Genomic DNA, 15,808 nt, shown 5'->3' with positions numbered 1-15,808 from the left:
AGCTTTTCAAAAGGGGTGTAGAGCTCCAGTCGCCACCGCTGCCAAAGGAGCTGCCTCCCCGCCATCAGCGGGCCTGCCTTTATACACGCTGCTTTTGCAAGTGAAGCTAGTAGCCTTCCCAGTGCCACATACAAAGACTGCCTAACCTAAAGCCAAAGGCTTTCTTTGCTTCTTGAGTTGGTCAGTTTACTCACCAGGGTTTGGGTTGTCTTGGAGAGTGACAACATACTTTGATCTTTTCCTTAGTCCTTCTAGAAAGGTGACCACCAGGTCCCGGATGTCCTCTGCATTGTTGGAGGTGAAGGTGTACTCATCCCCTTTAATGGTGGCCAAGGTGAAACTCTGTCCTTGGAGCTTTCCCCCTCTAAAACAGGGATAATACGAAACACATTCATTTAAGTAGTGTCACACAAGATCTGGAACTGGGGGAAGGTTCACAGCTGGTGGTCCACATCATTGCTGCAAAATGTGCATGTGCACCTGTTATAAACACACTCTGTCAGCTCTGAGGACAGACATGTCCTTCCCTACATATGCAACCACAGCTGGGCAAGTGCACATGTGGGATCCAAACACACACATTTTGTTGGCACAATGCAGATGGGCAGTTTTGAAAATTTGGTCTTATCATCAAAGAGAAACTGGCTCACAGATTCCCAAGCCACAAGAGAGGATTACAATCATTTAGTCTGACCACCCACGTAATGCACACCAGAGGTCTTTTTCATCTTCTGAGTTCGGTGTTCGGTTACTTTGGACTGAGAGAGCACGCTGAGGAAAAGAAAGAAGAGGAACAGTGCTGATTGAAAAGGGGACAAACAGCACAGCAAACCTATAGCTGGAGATCTAAGCTAAGAGTTAAGCTCTTTGGAGCAGGGGCTGTCTCTTTAGTTTGTGTAGTGCCTAGCACAATGGGGTCCTGTTTCAGGACTAGGGATCCTATGCTCATACAATAATAACATATTAAAAGTTATGGGGAGCAACCTCTCTTTGGTGGAATTAATTCTGTCTGTAAATAAGACAAATTCGTCCTTCACTCCACCTCCCATAATAGAAATTAGAACATGTCTGTGGCTACTAGAAACCAGCCTCAGAAGAGTAGCTCAGAAGTTTTCCATCATATGCTAAGCAAGCGGAAGATGAGACTAGATCTAAAGAACTGCCATCTTACCCTGGTCTCTGCTTCATTTCAGAAATGGACTTAAGGCTCAATTCAGGTTCAGCGCAAATGTAGCTCTCTTGGGCTACGTCTACACAACAGCCTAACCTTGAAATAAGCTATGCAATTTGCCCTATGCAAATTGCTTAGCTTATTTCAAGTAGATTTCAAAATAGGGTATTTCGGCATGTGGCGCTGTCTAAACAGTGCCACGTGCTGAAATAAAGTGCTATTTTGAGGCATCCCTGTACTTCTCTTGTGATGATGTTTACAGGGATGCTAGAATAGTGTGCCCATTATCTTGGGCACTGTTTCAGGACAACAGGGGTGTTTCTTAGATGGGGCAGCTATTTTGAGATACTGCTGTATCCTGAAATAGCACCCACCACATAGACACAGCCTTGATATGTTTCCAAGACATACTTTATACCAGCCTGTCCTATTCTGACTCTACATTGATTGTTTCACATGTGTACAGGACTCAGCAGAATTCCACAGAACCTAATAATAACATATGGAGGTACACATCTCATAGAGCTGGAAGGGACCTTAGGAGGTCATTGAGTCCAATCCCCTGCACTCTCAGCAGGCCCAAGCACCATCTCTGACAGATTTTTTTTTCCCCAAATCTATTTGCCCCAGATCCCTAAACAGCTGCCTCAAGGACTGAGCTCACAACCCTGGGTTTAAGAGGCCAATGCTCAAACCACCAAGCTGTCCCTCGCTCCTGAACACAGCATGCAGCAAATTCCACTCTCAGCCATGAGGAAGCTGCTCCTGCTTTATTAGTGGAAGATGGACGTGTCCCCCAGGGCAGAATCAGGCTTTTAACTATTCTTGTGAATGGTGGGTATCTTAGCACAGGAAATCTGCGAGGAGGTGGTTCCAAGTATTGACTTGTGGAAAACATCACATGCTTTGATTACCCTTTCTTTTACCAGCTAGTAGGGAAACCACCCTACTGGGTAATAAAGATTGAGACCAACATTGTCATACTCGGGTGACCTATGCCAGACTTGCAAATAACGGTGGTGTAAGAGACAAAAGTGGTGGCATGTGCCACTTCCACTGAGTCTAAATATGCCTAAATACAGATTTAGACACCTAACTTCCATTGATCACATAAGTCCATTTTGGCCAGTGTGGGGGAGGTGAGAGATGAAGCTGCAGCATTCCAATTAGAATCAACGCTCCTGAAGATTCCAGCTGTGTCTAGACTTGCATTTGTCTTTTGAAAGAGGCATGCAAATGAAGGAAATTGAAAATGCAAATGAGGCACTGATTTACATATCTGGCACCTCATTTGCATAATGACTTTTCTAAAGAGCTTCTTTCAAAAGAAAGAAAGCAGTGTAGATCGGGCTTTTTTGAAAATAAACCCCATTCTTGAAAGAACCTTTCTTCCTGAAGCAAAATAGGAAGAAGGATTCTTTCAAAGATGGGGTTTACTTTCGAAAGAGCCCTGTCTGCACTGCTTTTTCTCCTTTCAAAAGAAGCTCTTTCGAAAGGCAATATGTAAATTAGGTGGTAGATATGTAAATCAATGCCTCATTTGAATTTTCAATTTCCTTAATTTGCATGCCTCTTTTGAAAGAAGAATGCAGGTATAGATACAGCTTTCAGGTATGGGCAAATAAATAGAAATCATACTGCATGGCAGAATTCACTAAACCAGTCTTAGCGCCCCATTGCTTTCAGCAGAGGATACAGTAGCTAAGTTACCAGATACTGCTTTGATATATCCTACACCTACTCAGGTTTAAGCACATCTGCTGTAAGGCTATGTACACACTACACTTTAAATCGATATAAGTCACACCGACCTAAGCACCAATGTGGACAGTGCTGTCAGTGGAGAAGCTCTCCTGCTCTCCTTGCTACTGCTGCTTGCAGGGGTTGGAGTAATTAAGTCAATGGAAGAGCTCTCTCCTGTTGGCTTAGAGCATGTGCTCTACCAGTGCTACAGTGCCACAGCTCTGACACTGTTAGCTCTATAGCCTGAGTCTTTCAAAACCAAGGAATTCAAGCAACCTGTTGTAACACACCATTATCTCAGCACACTGACAAACTGACTCATTCTACTCTTCCTTACCTACTACTTGAGACGGCTGTGATCTCTGGGAAGGAGAGTTCTAAGAGGACTTGCTCTTGTTCATCCACAAAGTACACACCGGTCCAATTAACAGCTACGATCACATCGTTCTTGGGCAGACTGGGCCCTGGGGTGAAGGCAGCATGTATGATAGATAAATGTGCAGGTAACTACAGGTTGTAAATGTTAAAGCACTGAATAAAATGGTTTACAAATTGGGACAGGCTTCTGGATCTCAAATCAGGTGGCAGAGGCCAGAGAGTCCCTGCCTTGCTCACTAAGGGAAGTGGTAAAAGCATCATAGCTTGAGATATTTATAGCCAGACTGCAATGAGTGCTGTACAAGGCAGACCTGTGAACTCCAGGGGAAGGGACCAGGTCACCCAACAGGTCTAGTTCTTTTATTTCATGGATGCCCATCCTTTGGCAGCACATTTTTATTGGGTTACCTGAGAATTTGAAGGCTTCATAGAACCTAGAAAACAGCAAAGGCCACTTGAAACGTGCAAAATCCACCACTTCTTCCTTGACTCTTTTGGGGTCTGCTCTCTTCTGGGTATAAATTCCCTACAGACAAACCAAATCAAAACCAACAAGAAAAAAAGCAAACCAAACAAAACCCAGGGTAAAGCTAGGAAGAGGTCATATTAAAAACAAGTCAATGGGGGTACATCAGTTTACAGCAGCTAAATATTTGAAAGCCAAGTAGTATCAGGAGAAGCCAGTGGCTTAACAGCTTACTGGGAAACTAGTGGAAGTCCCAGTACTTGAGTTACTAACGGACAGGACTGCACAAAGTTATGGCAAATATATGGCAGGGCATGATCCCCTGATGTAAGAGGACATTCCCAGAGATGGAGTCTTAGCCTTCAAACTTAGTATCCGCAAGACCTTCCTACCATTCAGCTCCTGCTTCAAAACCTGGGGCTGCTGGTGGAATGTCTCTCTCCTTCATTGTCACCCAACTGACTTCAAGAACAGCCACGCTCTCTGTTCTCTGCCCTGGCTCTAACCTGATATCTGAGGGGAACATCTATTTCTGTCTCAGCCTCAGATGGGGCTCTGACCAAATCCCACAAGCTGACACAGCCAAATGCGCTGGCACAGATCCTTACTGGAGCTCACTCCATGGTCTTTTTCTGGCTCAGAGCCAACGCCTACCTTTTTATGGGCTGCTATTATGAGCTGAGCCCATTTTTCCACCGTTTTGGAAGCGGTGATCTCTCGGTCAGGGATGTAGGAGGGGATTAAGTTCAGGAGTCGCTCCAGCACCATGGCCGCCCCATAGTCAACGTAGTACTGCTGGGAAGCCAGCTCTGCCAAGTCTTCCTCCTGTAGGGACCAACAAGGAAAGAAACTACAAGAAGGGAGTCGCTTTAACCTCCCTGCTCCTGGAGCTCAATTAACCCTTTGCTGACACAGGCACAGCATGGATCAAACTTCAGTGGGATTTCACTGGTGTCAATGGACTTTAGATCAGGTTCTACATGGTTATCTCCTAAATGACTACAATGCCACACTAATACTTCATTAACTACCTCCCTTTTGTACGGACGTCACTGGCATTCAAGTGGAAAGATGTCTGTGTCCCTTGGGCCTAGTCGTGATAGCTGCAACTACAGGTTGAACTGCTCTAATCCAGAACTTTCTCATCTGGCAAACTTCGTAATCTGGCATGATTTTAGTTAGCCGGATGGCTACTTATCATGGGTGTGGCTAAGTTTCCTGTGGTCCCATGAAGTTTGTTTACAGCCATCAGTCCTGGCTCTTGGTGTTCTGTGCTGTTCTTTAGCTGTAATTTACCCCTGAATATCTTCAAAGAGCCCAGTAAGCAGTGGAAGTGTTGGTAATGTGCTAGAAAACAATGACCTCTCATTGTCTGGCAATGGTCAGGTTCCAAGGGTGATGAATGAGAGAGGTTCAACCTGTACTGCCTGCATTGCAGACCAATGGATAACAGAACAGCAGAGAAAATTTCCTTCTGAGTTTTGCTTATCTAAGTGCTGTAGCACTTTAGTTCATCAGACTGCACCATATCTTTTTGATTAGCAGGTTCAGCCTCTTTTGTTGAGCAGTGAGATGCACAAAATTACTTCTCGTACCAGAGGGATCAACTGAACACAGATTTTGGCAGTCACTCGATAATGAGTAGGACATCTTTGTGTCATCCTCCTATTTGTGAGTCCGTTGATGGCTGATCAGCCTGATTCTGGAGCTGTAGATCTTATCATAGAAGAGGCAGGTGTTTGTACCTGGTTTAAGAGGTGTGGGGCAGTTTTTGATGCACTTTTCTTCTTCTCTGCCTCTCCTTGTCAGCATTGTGGTAGGACCTCTTAAACTTCACCACTGCCTCATAGATTGCCATTCTCTACTGAGGACGGTCTAGGGCAAGGTTCTCTCACATGTTAACACTGATGCTGCACTTTTTCGTGTGTACCTTCATCATGTCTTTGTATCACTTCCATTGGCCCCCAATGCTCCTCTGTCCTTACTCTAACTGAGAAAACAGAATCTGCTTTGGGAGGTGATGATCAGACATCTGAACCACATGACCAGTTCACCAAAGTTGCTGATGAACGATAACGGCTTCAATGCTGGTCATGGTTTTGGACAAGTTTTTGTGCACCTATACTCCTAAGAGATATTTAGGATTCTACTGAGGTACCATTGATGATATTGTTCAAGTGTATTCAGTATTTGCCTTTTCATGATGTGGAGGGATAGCTCAATGGTTTGAGCATTAGCTTGCTAAACCCAGGACTGTGAGCTCAAACCTTGAGGGGGCCCTTTAGGGGCCCCTCTGGGTAGGAAGTGTTGCAAGACCATCCCTAGGCAGTCACTGTGGGCTTTGGTCATGGGAGTCTAGGACCATGGTGGAGGGGCAGCTCAAGAGCTCATTATAGTGCTCCCTCCAGCAAGAAGCGATGGCTTCATTGTTTTTCAAGAGCTGGGTACCATCCTTTGATCTCTGGGGATTGATTCCATGATTTCTCAATCCATAAACAGCTTTGGTAGCACTGAAGAAAGTACTTGTATTGTTGATGTCTGCAACGTGCTGGAGTTTTCATGCCTTCTCAGTCCACCACTGTTTTTTCAGAGTCCTTGCTTTACATTGGACTTTGGCATGCGCTTCTCTCTTTGTTATGCAGTTGTTGTCGCTTTGCTAGGCCCCAACGGCTTTCCTTTTTGCCTCCATCAAGTGTTCCATTTCCACATTGTTCTCATCAAACCAGTTCTGATGCCTACTGGACTGGTAGCCAATGGGTTCTCCACAAGCTCCAGTGATGGCATTTTTGAACTGACACCAGTGTTTTTTCACATCTTCAGGGTGTACTGTCGGCAGCTTCCTTTGGAGCCCCATCTGGAAGTCCCTTCGTCTGATGGGATCCTTAAAGACTTGTATGTTGATCTTTTGTCAGATCTCTTTCCTCTGACTTCTCAGTTTGGTGACAATCCTCATCACCGTTGCGGATCGAATAAGGCGGTGATCAGTCCAGAAGTCGTCAGGACTAGTCACCGTGCATGTGATAAGGACATAAGGCTCATCCCAAGCACAGATAATGACATAGTCTGTGAGGTGCCAGTGCTTTGATCGAGGATGTTGCCAGGAGGACTTAAATTTGTTTTTCTGGTGGAAGAGGGTATTCATGATGATGAGCTCTTATTTTCACTCATTTCGTAAGGAGGAGCACTCCATTGGAACTGCTGTTGCTAACTCCTTTCCAAATGGTAGTCTGCCAGAGGTCCACATCTCTTCCGACCCTGGCATTGAAATCCCCCAGGAGAATAATCTCATTGGGTGCTATGGTCATGCCTTCCCCAGAGCTGTGTCTACCACTGGCAATATGACCTGCTGCTAGCGTCAGCAAGGTTTGCAGATGAACTGGTACTGAACAGTGTAAAGGCACATGTGTAGCCTTAGAGACAAGTAAGACAAAACACCCCAGCCCAGGTTCTTCCTAGCATCTCAGTGGTATTGGGTCCCTCTTTGAGGGTCAGGGCCTGCATTTTTAAGTTAATGCGTAGTTTTGGGTTCAACAATTTTTGGGTGCCTTGTTAGGCACATCTAGAAGTGACTTGATTTTCAGCAGTGCAGAGCACCTGCAAATTGATCTTCTTTAAAGCCCCTCATGTTAGAAACCCAAATGCTGAGGGAGTCAGAATCACTTGACACTTCAGACAAAGAGCCAGATTTTGCTTTGGGATGCTCATGTGCAGCTCCCGCTGATGTCAGATACTCAGGGGCTGCTTCCATTGATTTCCTCTGTTCATAGGTCAGCTCCAGTGGCACTGAGAGGCATCATGGGCCTTGGGGCAAGGTGGGAGGGTGGCCAGCTCTGTCCCCAGAAAGGATGAGGCCTAGGGCATTCGGCCCTCAGCACTGTTGGTGCCACAGTGCTTCCACCCACCCCCAACTGTGTGCAGCAGCACTGTAGTGGCAATCAAAGGGACCCAGGGCAATTGCCTTCCTTGGTCCCCTGACTTCTGCTCCTCATTGATGGGAACGTCAGCTCCTTTGACTTGGAAGAGAGTTTTCTGTATTTCTCTGGGAGTGAAATTTGACTCAACATATGAAGTTCATGGTGTTGCGTTCCTTATTTGTACACAGACAGACAGAAGCCGTGTCTACACGTGCACGCTACTTCGAAGTAGCGGCACTAACTTCGAAATAGCGCCCGTCACGGCTACACGCGCCGGGCGCTATTTCGAAGTTAACTTCGACGTTAGGCGGCGAGACGTCGAAGTCGCTAACCCCATGAGGGGATAGGAATAGCGCCCTACTTCAACGTTCAACGTCGAAGTAGGGACCGTGTAGTCGTTGCACGTCCCGCAACTTCGAAATAGCGGGGTCCGCCATGGCGACCATCAGCTGAGGGGTTGAGAGACGCTCTCTCTCGAGCCCCTGTGGGGCTCTATGGTCACCGTGGGCAGCAGCCCTTAGCCCAGGGCTTCTGGCTGCTGCTGCGGCAGCTGGGGATCCATGCTGCAGGCACAGGGTCTGCAACCAGTTGTCAGCTCTGTGTATTTTGTGTTGTTTAGTGCAACTGTGTCTAGGAGAGGCCCTTTAAGGGAGCGGCTTGCTGTTGAGTCCGCCCTGTGACCCTGTCTGCAGCTGTGCCTGGCACCCTTATTTCGATGGGTGCTACTTTGGCATGTAGACGTTCCCTCACAGCGCCTATTTCGATGTGGTGCCGCGCAACGTCGAAGTTGAACATCGACGTTGCCAGCCCTGGAGGACGTGTAGATGTTTTTCATCGAAATAGCCTATTTCGATGTTGCTACATTGAAATAAGCTATTTCGATGTAGGCTTCACGTGTAGACGTAGCCAGAAAGAGCAAGAACAACTTTAATTTTATAACATCTGTATCCTAAATGACAACAGAATATACCTTTACCGAGTTTCTCCAGCCAGCAGGGACTCACCTTGTCACATCGGTACTCCCCAAATTTCACCCCCCGGACAATCTGTTGGTAAATGAGGTTGGTAGCCACGTTGTCTTCACTTGGATTGTGCCAAGGGGTGAAGATCTCCTTCCTGAAGAAGAGCCGCCAAGGCGCATTGCGCTCCTGGGCTCCCTGCTCTTTGGCATACTGTTCGCACTGAGACACAGCGTCCATCACGTGGTCGTTGCCACTCCCCAGGGATGAGACCTGGCCAGGGCAGAAAGCAGATGGGAAAGGAACATATTGGTCACCATACTCTTAGCAGCAGTTTTCACGGAAAAGGAGAGACGCACTGTGACTTAGTGGGATGAGATTAGACTCCATAAGTGGAGCTAGGAGCCTTTATTAGGTGTTACTTGTAAGATCATCACACCTAGGAATCACAGTCCTGGGCAGAACAAAAAAGCAGTCCAGTAGCACTTTAAAGACTAACAAAATAATTTATTAGGTGATGAGCTTTCATGGGACAGACCCACTTCTTCAGACCATAGCCATACCAGAACAGACTCAATATTTAAGGCACAGAGAACCAGAAATAGTTATCAAGGTTGACAAATCAGAAAAACGGTAATCAAGGTTTTTTGGTTCTCTGTGCCTTAAATATTGAGTCTGTTCTGGTGTGGCTATGGTCTGAAGAAGTGGGTCTGTCCCACAAAAACTCAACACCTAATAAATTATTTTGTTAGTCTTTAAAGTGCTACTGGACTGCTTTTTCGTTTTGATAGAATATAGACTAACATGGCTACCTCTCTGCTACTATAGTCCTTGGCAGTGTGTTAACTGCAAAGCAAAAAGATGTCCCGTCCCCCTTCTACCGTGCCACTGTACAGGTGCCAATCACTACTGTGAGAATGTCTGAGCTGGCTCACACAAGAGCACCAGTTTCTCCTATGGGGAGGCGGAGGGGAGGTGTAACCCAGTCCCCTCTCTACCAGCCAGAACATGCTGCACCTTCTGCTACCCAAGAGCTATGGGGCTGATTCTGTCTCTTTAAGCACAATGCATCCAGGAGGTCTCCCTAAGGGACAGGCAAGCCTCACCACACTGCCCACCGGAGCTGTGTCTGAATGGTCCAACCTGGCCCATGGACTACATGTACCATGCTGGTATTGGCTGTGCAGACTCCACGCCTGTGCTCAGAACAGTTGATTGAAAGCCAGACTGAGTTCCACCAGCCAGAATGTGCAGGAATGGAGGGTTACATCTCTCCCCAGACACTACCTGGGTACATGCTTGTGCAGCAGGCCTTCAAAACAGACCACAGGACTTCCAAAGGTGACAGGGTTGTCCAAGCTTTAAGGTTTATGTAATGGGATATTACATGTTATTACATGGCTCACCCACTAGGTGATGCTGTGTGTCCTTTCTTAGAAGAAAGATTGGTAGCTAGTGGCTGGATGTAGAGGGAGTAACACAAATGGGCTGTAGCTACCAGCTGACTGGATGAGATTTTATTCTTGGACTCAAGTATCAGAGAGGTAGCCGTGTTAGTCTGTAGCTTCGAGAACAAGAAGTCTTGTGGCACCGTATAGACTAACAGATATTTTGGAGCATAAGCTTTCGTGGGCAAAGACCTGCTTCTTCAGATGCATCAGATGCTGATGAAGCGGGTCTTTGCTCAAGAAAGCTTACGCTCCAAAATATCTGTTAGTCTATAAGGTGCCACAAGACTTCTTGTTGTACTCTTGGACTGTTTTGCCTTCTCATTGGCTCTGACCTTTATTCTTAGGGAGTCATATCTACTGGTAGCTCCCCAAAATTCATTATTAGCACAATAGCATGGTGCTCAGAGCCCCACTCCCACCACAAGAATACACTGCCACCCCGCAGATACACATTTTCTACATCGGACAAGAGCCACATTTCCCTTCTCGTACCTTGTCAAACAGTGCAATGTAAAGCGAAAAGCCAAATTGGTCCTTCAGGCTGATCTTGTCAGCGAGCGAATTACAGAGCTCTTTGGCAGTAGTTGCAGAGTCAGTGAGCAGTGTCTTCGTTGTCCCGTCCATAAATGTAACAGGTAGCATGATAGGTTTCTTGGACTTGGTTGCCTAGGAGATGAGAGTTAACCTTTTTCAGGAATAGGAACTTGAACTATTTCCCATTTACAAGTTTATCTCCCAACAATCATAGCTCCTTTCTCTGGCTACATTTGTAATACTGCTGCTACCCACTTCTCCATAGCATAATGTAGGGTCACCACCTGAGTTTTGGGGTATGTCAACACAGCAGCCTTACTTTGAAATAAGCTCATTTATTTCTAAATAACACTGCTACACACAAAAATGCATTTCAAAATAGCACTTAGCCATTTTAAGATACATCATCTAACCACACAGAGCCTATTTTGAAATAGAGCCATTAGATGCACTGCGGCTTATTTTGAAATAGGCGCTATTCCTCGTGAAATTAGGTTCACCAATTTTGAAATAAGACAGCCACTATTATGAATTTATTTCTAAATAGCACTTGCATCGTGTAGACTCTAGCAGAGTTGTTATTTCAGAATAACTTTGCTGTGGAGACCTACCACTGGGGACCACCTAAAACTCCCAGATTTTGCAATTAATATGGTTGTCAGTGGGTTTTTTGATACGCTTCAATGGACACTGGACTTAGTGCTGGATGCCTGTGCAACAGTTAAGTCTGTGTTGAGGCTTGGATAACACCCGCCATCTGGAGCTACATGGAACACAGTTGTGTGTCCTCTTCAAGATACGAGAAGATGGAGAAGAGGGCAGACAAGAGGAACAGCAACAAAGGATTTAAAAAATATGTGCCTCATTCATATGTTCCCTACGTGGAAAAATCATTCCTACTTCTGAACTGCTAATTCTCAATAGCCGTGTCTGCACGTGCACGCTACTTTGAAGTAGCGGCACTAACTTCGAAATAGCGCCCGTCACGGCTACACGCGCCGGGCGCTATTTCGAAGTTAACTTCGACGTTAGGCGGCGAGACGTCGAAGTCACTAACCCCATGAGGGGATAGGAATAGCGCCCTACTTCTACGTTCAACGTCGAAGTAGGGACCGTGTAGTCGTTGCGCGTCCCGCAACTTCGAAATAGCGGGGTCCGCCATGGCAACCATCAGCTGAGGGGTTGAGAGACGCTCTCTCTCGAGCCCCTGTGGGGCTCTATGGTCACCGTGGGCAGCAGCCCTTAGCCCAGGGCTGCTGGCTGCTGCTGCGGCAGCTGGGGATCCATGCTGCAGGCACAGGGTCTGCAACCAGTTGTAGGCTCTGTGTATTTTGTGTTGTTTAGTGCAACTGTGTCTGGGAGGGGCCCTTTAAGGGAGCGGCTTGCTGTTGAGTCCGCCCTGTGACCCTGTCTGCAGCTGTGCCTGGCACCCTTATTTCGATGTGTGCTACTTTGGCATGTAGACGTTCCCTCGCAGCGCCTATTTCGATGTGGTGCCGCGTAACGTTGAAGTTGAACATCGACGTTGCCAGCCCTGGAGGACGTGTAGACGTTGCTACATCGAAATAAGCTATTTCGATGTAGGCTTCACGTGTAGACGTAGCCAATATGAGATAAACACAACACCTTGTTAAGGGACTGTGTGAGAACATTTGAGCCTCTAAAGGGACAACATTCACTATAAGAGCTAAAAACTGTCTTCCATCCAGCACAAAACACTTTTGAAGAAAAACAGTTCCTCACAAATAGTCAGGTGTTTGCTGAAAGATAAAAATGAAAACCTAGAAAACCAAACTTTACAACAACTGAGGACTGAAAATATCATTGATTCCCATCTTCAGGCCTCAGGGACAGAAGAAAAAATTCCTATAAAAATCTGAAAAAAAAATTGGAACGAAGTGGACATTTTCTAAGGCAAATTTCTGTTCAATCAAAAGTCACTTTCAGCAAAGCCTTTCTGAGGTGCTCTGTTCGCTCTAGGGCATTTGCTGGCTCCTACCTGCAATTCTAACCAGCTGGGTGGCTGAGTCCTAGTCCCATTTGCAAAGGTCCTCCTCAGTCTCTCTTCACAATAGGGTGCATAACCAGGGGGACCTCCGTTGATGAAGTTCCTTAAATACTGTTGGCAAGAGAAGATGTATCAGTTAGATGACTGACGGCTGCTGTTGGCTTCCACACAAGTCCATGGCTCTGTTTTAAAGACTGTCCACCAAAAACGTTATGGACGCATTGACCTGAAAGGGAGATTAAATCAGGCAGACCTGCAAGGAAGACAAACACTGAATGTTCCCAGATATACACCAAATTATTTCCCTGCCATTGCAGAGGCCTTGGACATTGGTACACTTCTGTCCTGCCCATTTGCCAAATGTGGCACATAATAGTTTGACCTCCTGAAGGCTAGAACAACTTCAGTCTAACGCAGTTTAATGACATTGATGTAGGGGTAGTGGCCTGTGATGTGCAAGTCAGGCTAGATGATCTGGTGGACCATTTTGTCCTTAAACTCGCTGATTCAATGAGGATGTCTACAGTAGATCAGGGGGCGTAATTCCCATCTTGAAGAGGAGCACCCACAGTAGCTGTGATCAAGCTAGAAGTGTAACCAGGGTACCATGAACTGTAGAACAGCCTAGCTGCCTGGGCCCATGCTTAGCATCTCAGAAATTATCTCATACATGTCTACTTCACAGTGCAGCAACCGTGCTTCTGGTCCTAGCATGCTGGCTCAACCAGAACTGGTGTGCATACGTCTCCTCGAGCTGGCAATTATGCCTTCTGCTCTAGTGTAGACATACACGATGACATACACAGAATACTCACTTATTAATACATTAGGCAGGTATTTGTGTGCTTAGATGTTTTTAAAAATGCATTTCAAACTGGTTATGTCCAGAGCTCTTGGTACTTAAATCACATATTTAAAATGCAATCATATTAGTTCACTGAAAAGAAAAAAATTAAACCAAGCAGATTCTCCAAAATGACAGATAGAAAATACTCAATAAATAACTTAAGACAGATAGCTCTTTCAATCATAACTTGAATACTACATAAATCAATTTTTTAGATCTACACAGAATCATAGAATCAAGGGACCCTCAGGAGGTCATCTAGTCCAGCCCCCTGCCTAAAGCAGGATCAACCCCAACTAAATCATCCCAGCCATGACTATGTCAAACTGGGACTTCAAAACCTCTAGGGATGGACATACCACCACCTGTCTCGGTAATGCATTGCAATGCTTCACCACCCTTCTGGTGAAATAGTTTTTCCTAATATCCAACCCACACCTATCACTCTGTCAGTTCAGATCATTGCTGCTTGTTCCGCCATCGGTTACCATTCAGAACAGTCACTGTCTATCCCCTTTTCTTCTGCACACTAAATAAGCCCAAACCTCTCAGCCTCTCCTCATAGGTCATGTGCTCCAGCCCCTTAATCACTTTTATTGCCCTCTGCCAAACCCACACCAATGCATCCACATCCTTTCTATACTGAGGGGCCCAGAACTGGATGCAATACTCCTGGGCTACGTCTACACGTGCACACTACATCGAAATAGTCTATTTCGATGAATAACATCTACATGTCCTCCAGGGCCAGCAACGTCGATGTTCAACTTCGACGTTGCTCAGCCCAACATCGAAATAGGCGCTGCGAGGGAACGTCTACACGTCAAAGTAGCACACATCGAAATAGGGATGCCAGGCACAGCTGCAGACAGGGTCACAGGGCGGACTCAACAGCCAGCCGCTCCCTTAAAGGGCCCCTCCCAGACACAGTTGCACTAAACAACACAAGATACACAGAGCTGACAACTGGTTGCAGACCCTGTGCCTGCAGCATAGATCCCCAGCTGCCGCAGAAGCAGCCAGAAGCCCTGGGCTAAGGGCTGCTGCCCACGGTGACCATAGAGCCCCGCAGGGGCTGGAGAGAGAGCATCTCTCAACCCCCCAGCTGATGGCCGCCATGGAGGACCCAGCAATTTCGACGTTGCGGGACGCGGATCGTCTACACGGTCCCTACTTCGACGTTGAACGTCGAAGTAGGGCGCTATTCCTATCTCCTCATGAGGTTAGCGACTTCGACGTCTCGCCGCCTAACGTCGAAGTTAACTTCGAAATAGCGCCCGATGCGTGTAGACGCGACGGGCGCTATTTCGAAGTTGGTGCCGCTACTTCGAAGTAGCGTGCACGTGTAGACGCAGCTCTGGTGTGGCTTCACCAGTGCTGAATAGAGGGGAATAATAACTTCTCTAGGTCTGCTGGAAATGCTCCTCTTAATTCACCCCAATATGCCATTAGTCTTCTTGACTAAAAGGACACACTGTTGACTCATAGCCAGCCTCTCATCCACTGTAATCCCTAGGTCCTTTTCTGCTGCACTGCTACTTAGCCAGTCAGTCCCCAGCCTGTAACAATGCTTGGGATTCTTCCCTCTCAAGTGCAGGACTCTGCACTTGTCCTTGTTGAATCTCATCAAATTTATTTTGGCCCAATCCTCCAATTTGGCTAGGTCACTCTGGACCCTATCTCTACCCTTCAGTGTATCTACCTGACCCCCTATCATAGTGTCATCTGCAAATTTGCTGAGGGTGCAATCCATCTCCTCATCCAGGTCATTAATAAAGATGTTGAACAGTACTGGCTCTAGAATCAATCCTTGAGGTACTCCTCTTGAAACAGACTGCCAACCAGACATTGACCTATTGACCACTACTCGTTGGGCCCGTCCATCAAGCCAGCTTTCTATCCATCTTACGGTCCATGCATCCAGTCCATACTTCCTTAACTTATGGACAAGAATGTTGTGGGAGATTGTATCAAAACCTTTGCTATAGTTAAGGTATATCACATCCATTGACTTCCCCATGTCCACAGAGCTAGTTGCCTCATCATAGAAGCTATCATAACTTCGATGCTCTAGGCAAAACTAAATTTTCTGCTGTTTCACACATGACTTAGTCTCAGCTTCTCTGTGGAAGGGCTTGTGGATGACAAAGAATTCTACTGATGTATCTGGTTCCTGGATAAAGCTCTAAGGACCAACAGCCTGATCCAAATTACACTGAAAGCACTGGAAATGCCCCAGCTGAACTTGCCTGGGCTTTGGATTAGGCTACAGATTCTGAGGCTCTGACAAGGGCAAAGCTCTCCCAGTGGCAATGGCTGCCTTGCCTGAGAATGGAC

The 15,808-nt window shown here is 46.4% G+C and overlaps 1 protein-coding gene across 1 annotated transcript in view; it reads right to left on the bottom strand.

Moving 5' to 3' along the window:
- The window catches only part of MYO7A (myosin VIIA), a 116,009-nt gene that overhangs the window by 27,626 nt on the left and 72,575 nt on the right, over window positions 1-15,808 (bottom strand). The window contains exons 28-34 of the mRNA XM_074980896.1: window positions 12,616-12,735; window positions 10,575-10,748; window positions 8,677-8,904; window positions 4,413-4,583; window positions 3,701-3,818; window positions 3,252-3,378; window positions 195-364 (exon numbers count right to left, since the gene is read on the bottom strand). Of these exons, the coding sequence (XP_074836997.1) occupies window positions 195-364; window positions 3,252-3,378; window positions 3,701-3,818; window positions 4,413-4,583; window positions 8,677-8,904; window positions 10,575-10,748; window positions 12,616-12,735 (1,108 nt within the window). The remainder of the gene's footprint in view (window positions 1-194; window positions 365-3,251; window positions 3,379-3,700; window positions 3,819-4,412; window positions 4,584-8,676; window positions 8,905-10,574; window positions 10,749-12,615; window positions 12,736-15,808) is intronic.

This window comes from Carettochelys insculpta, chromosome 1, assembly GCF_033958435.1.
Source record: "Carettochelys insculpta isolate YL-2023 chromosome 1, ASM3395843v1, whole genome shotgun sequence".
Classification (NCBI taxonomy): Eukaryota; Metazoa; Chordata; order Testudines; family Carettochelyidae; genus Carettochelys; species Carettochelys insculpta.
This window is presented reverse-complemented; position numbering and strand designations above follow the sequence as displayed.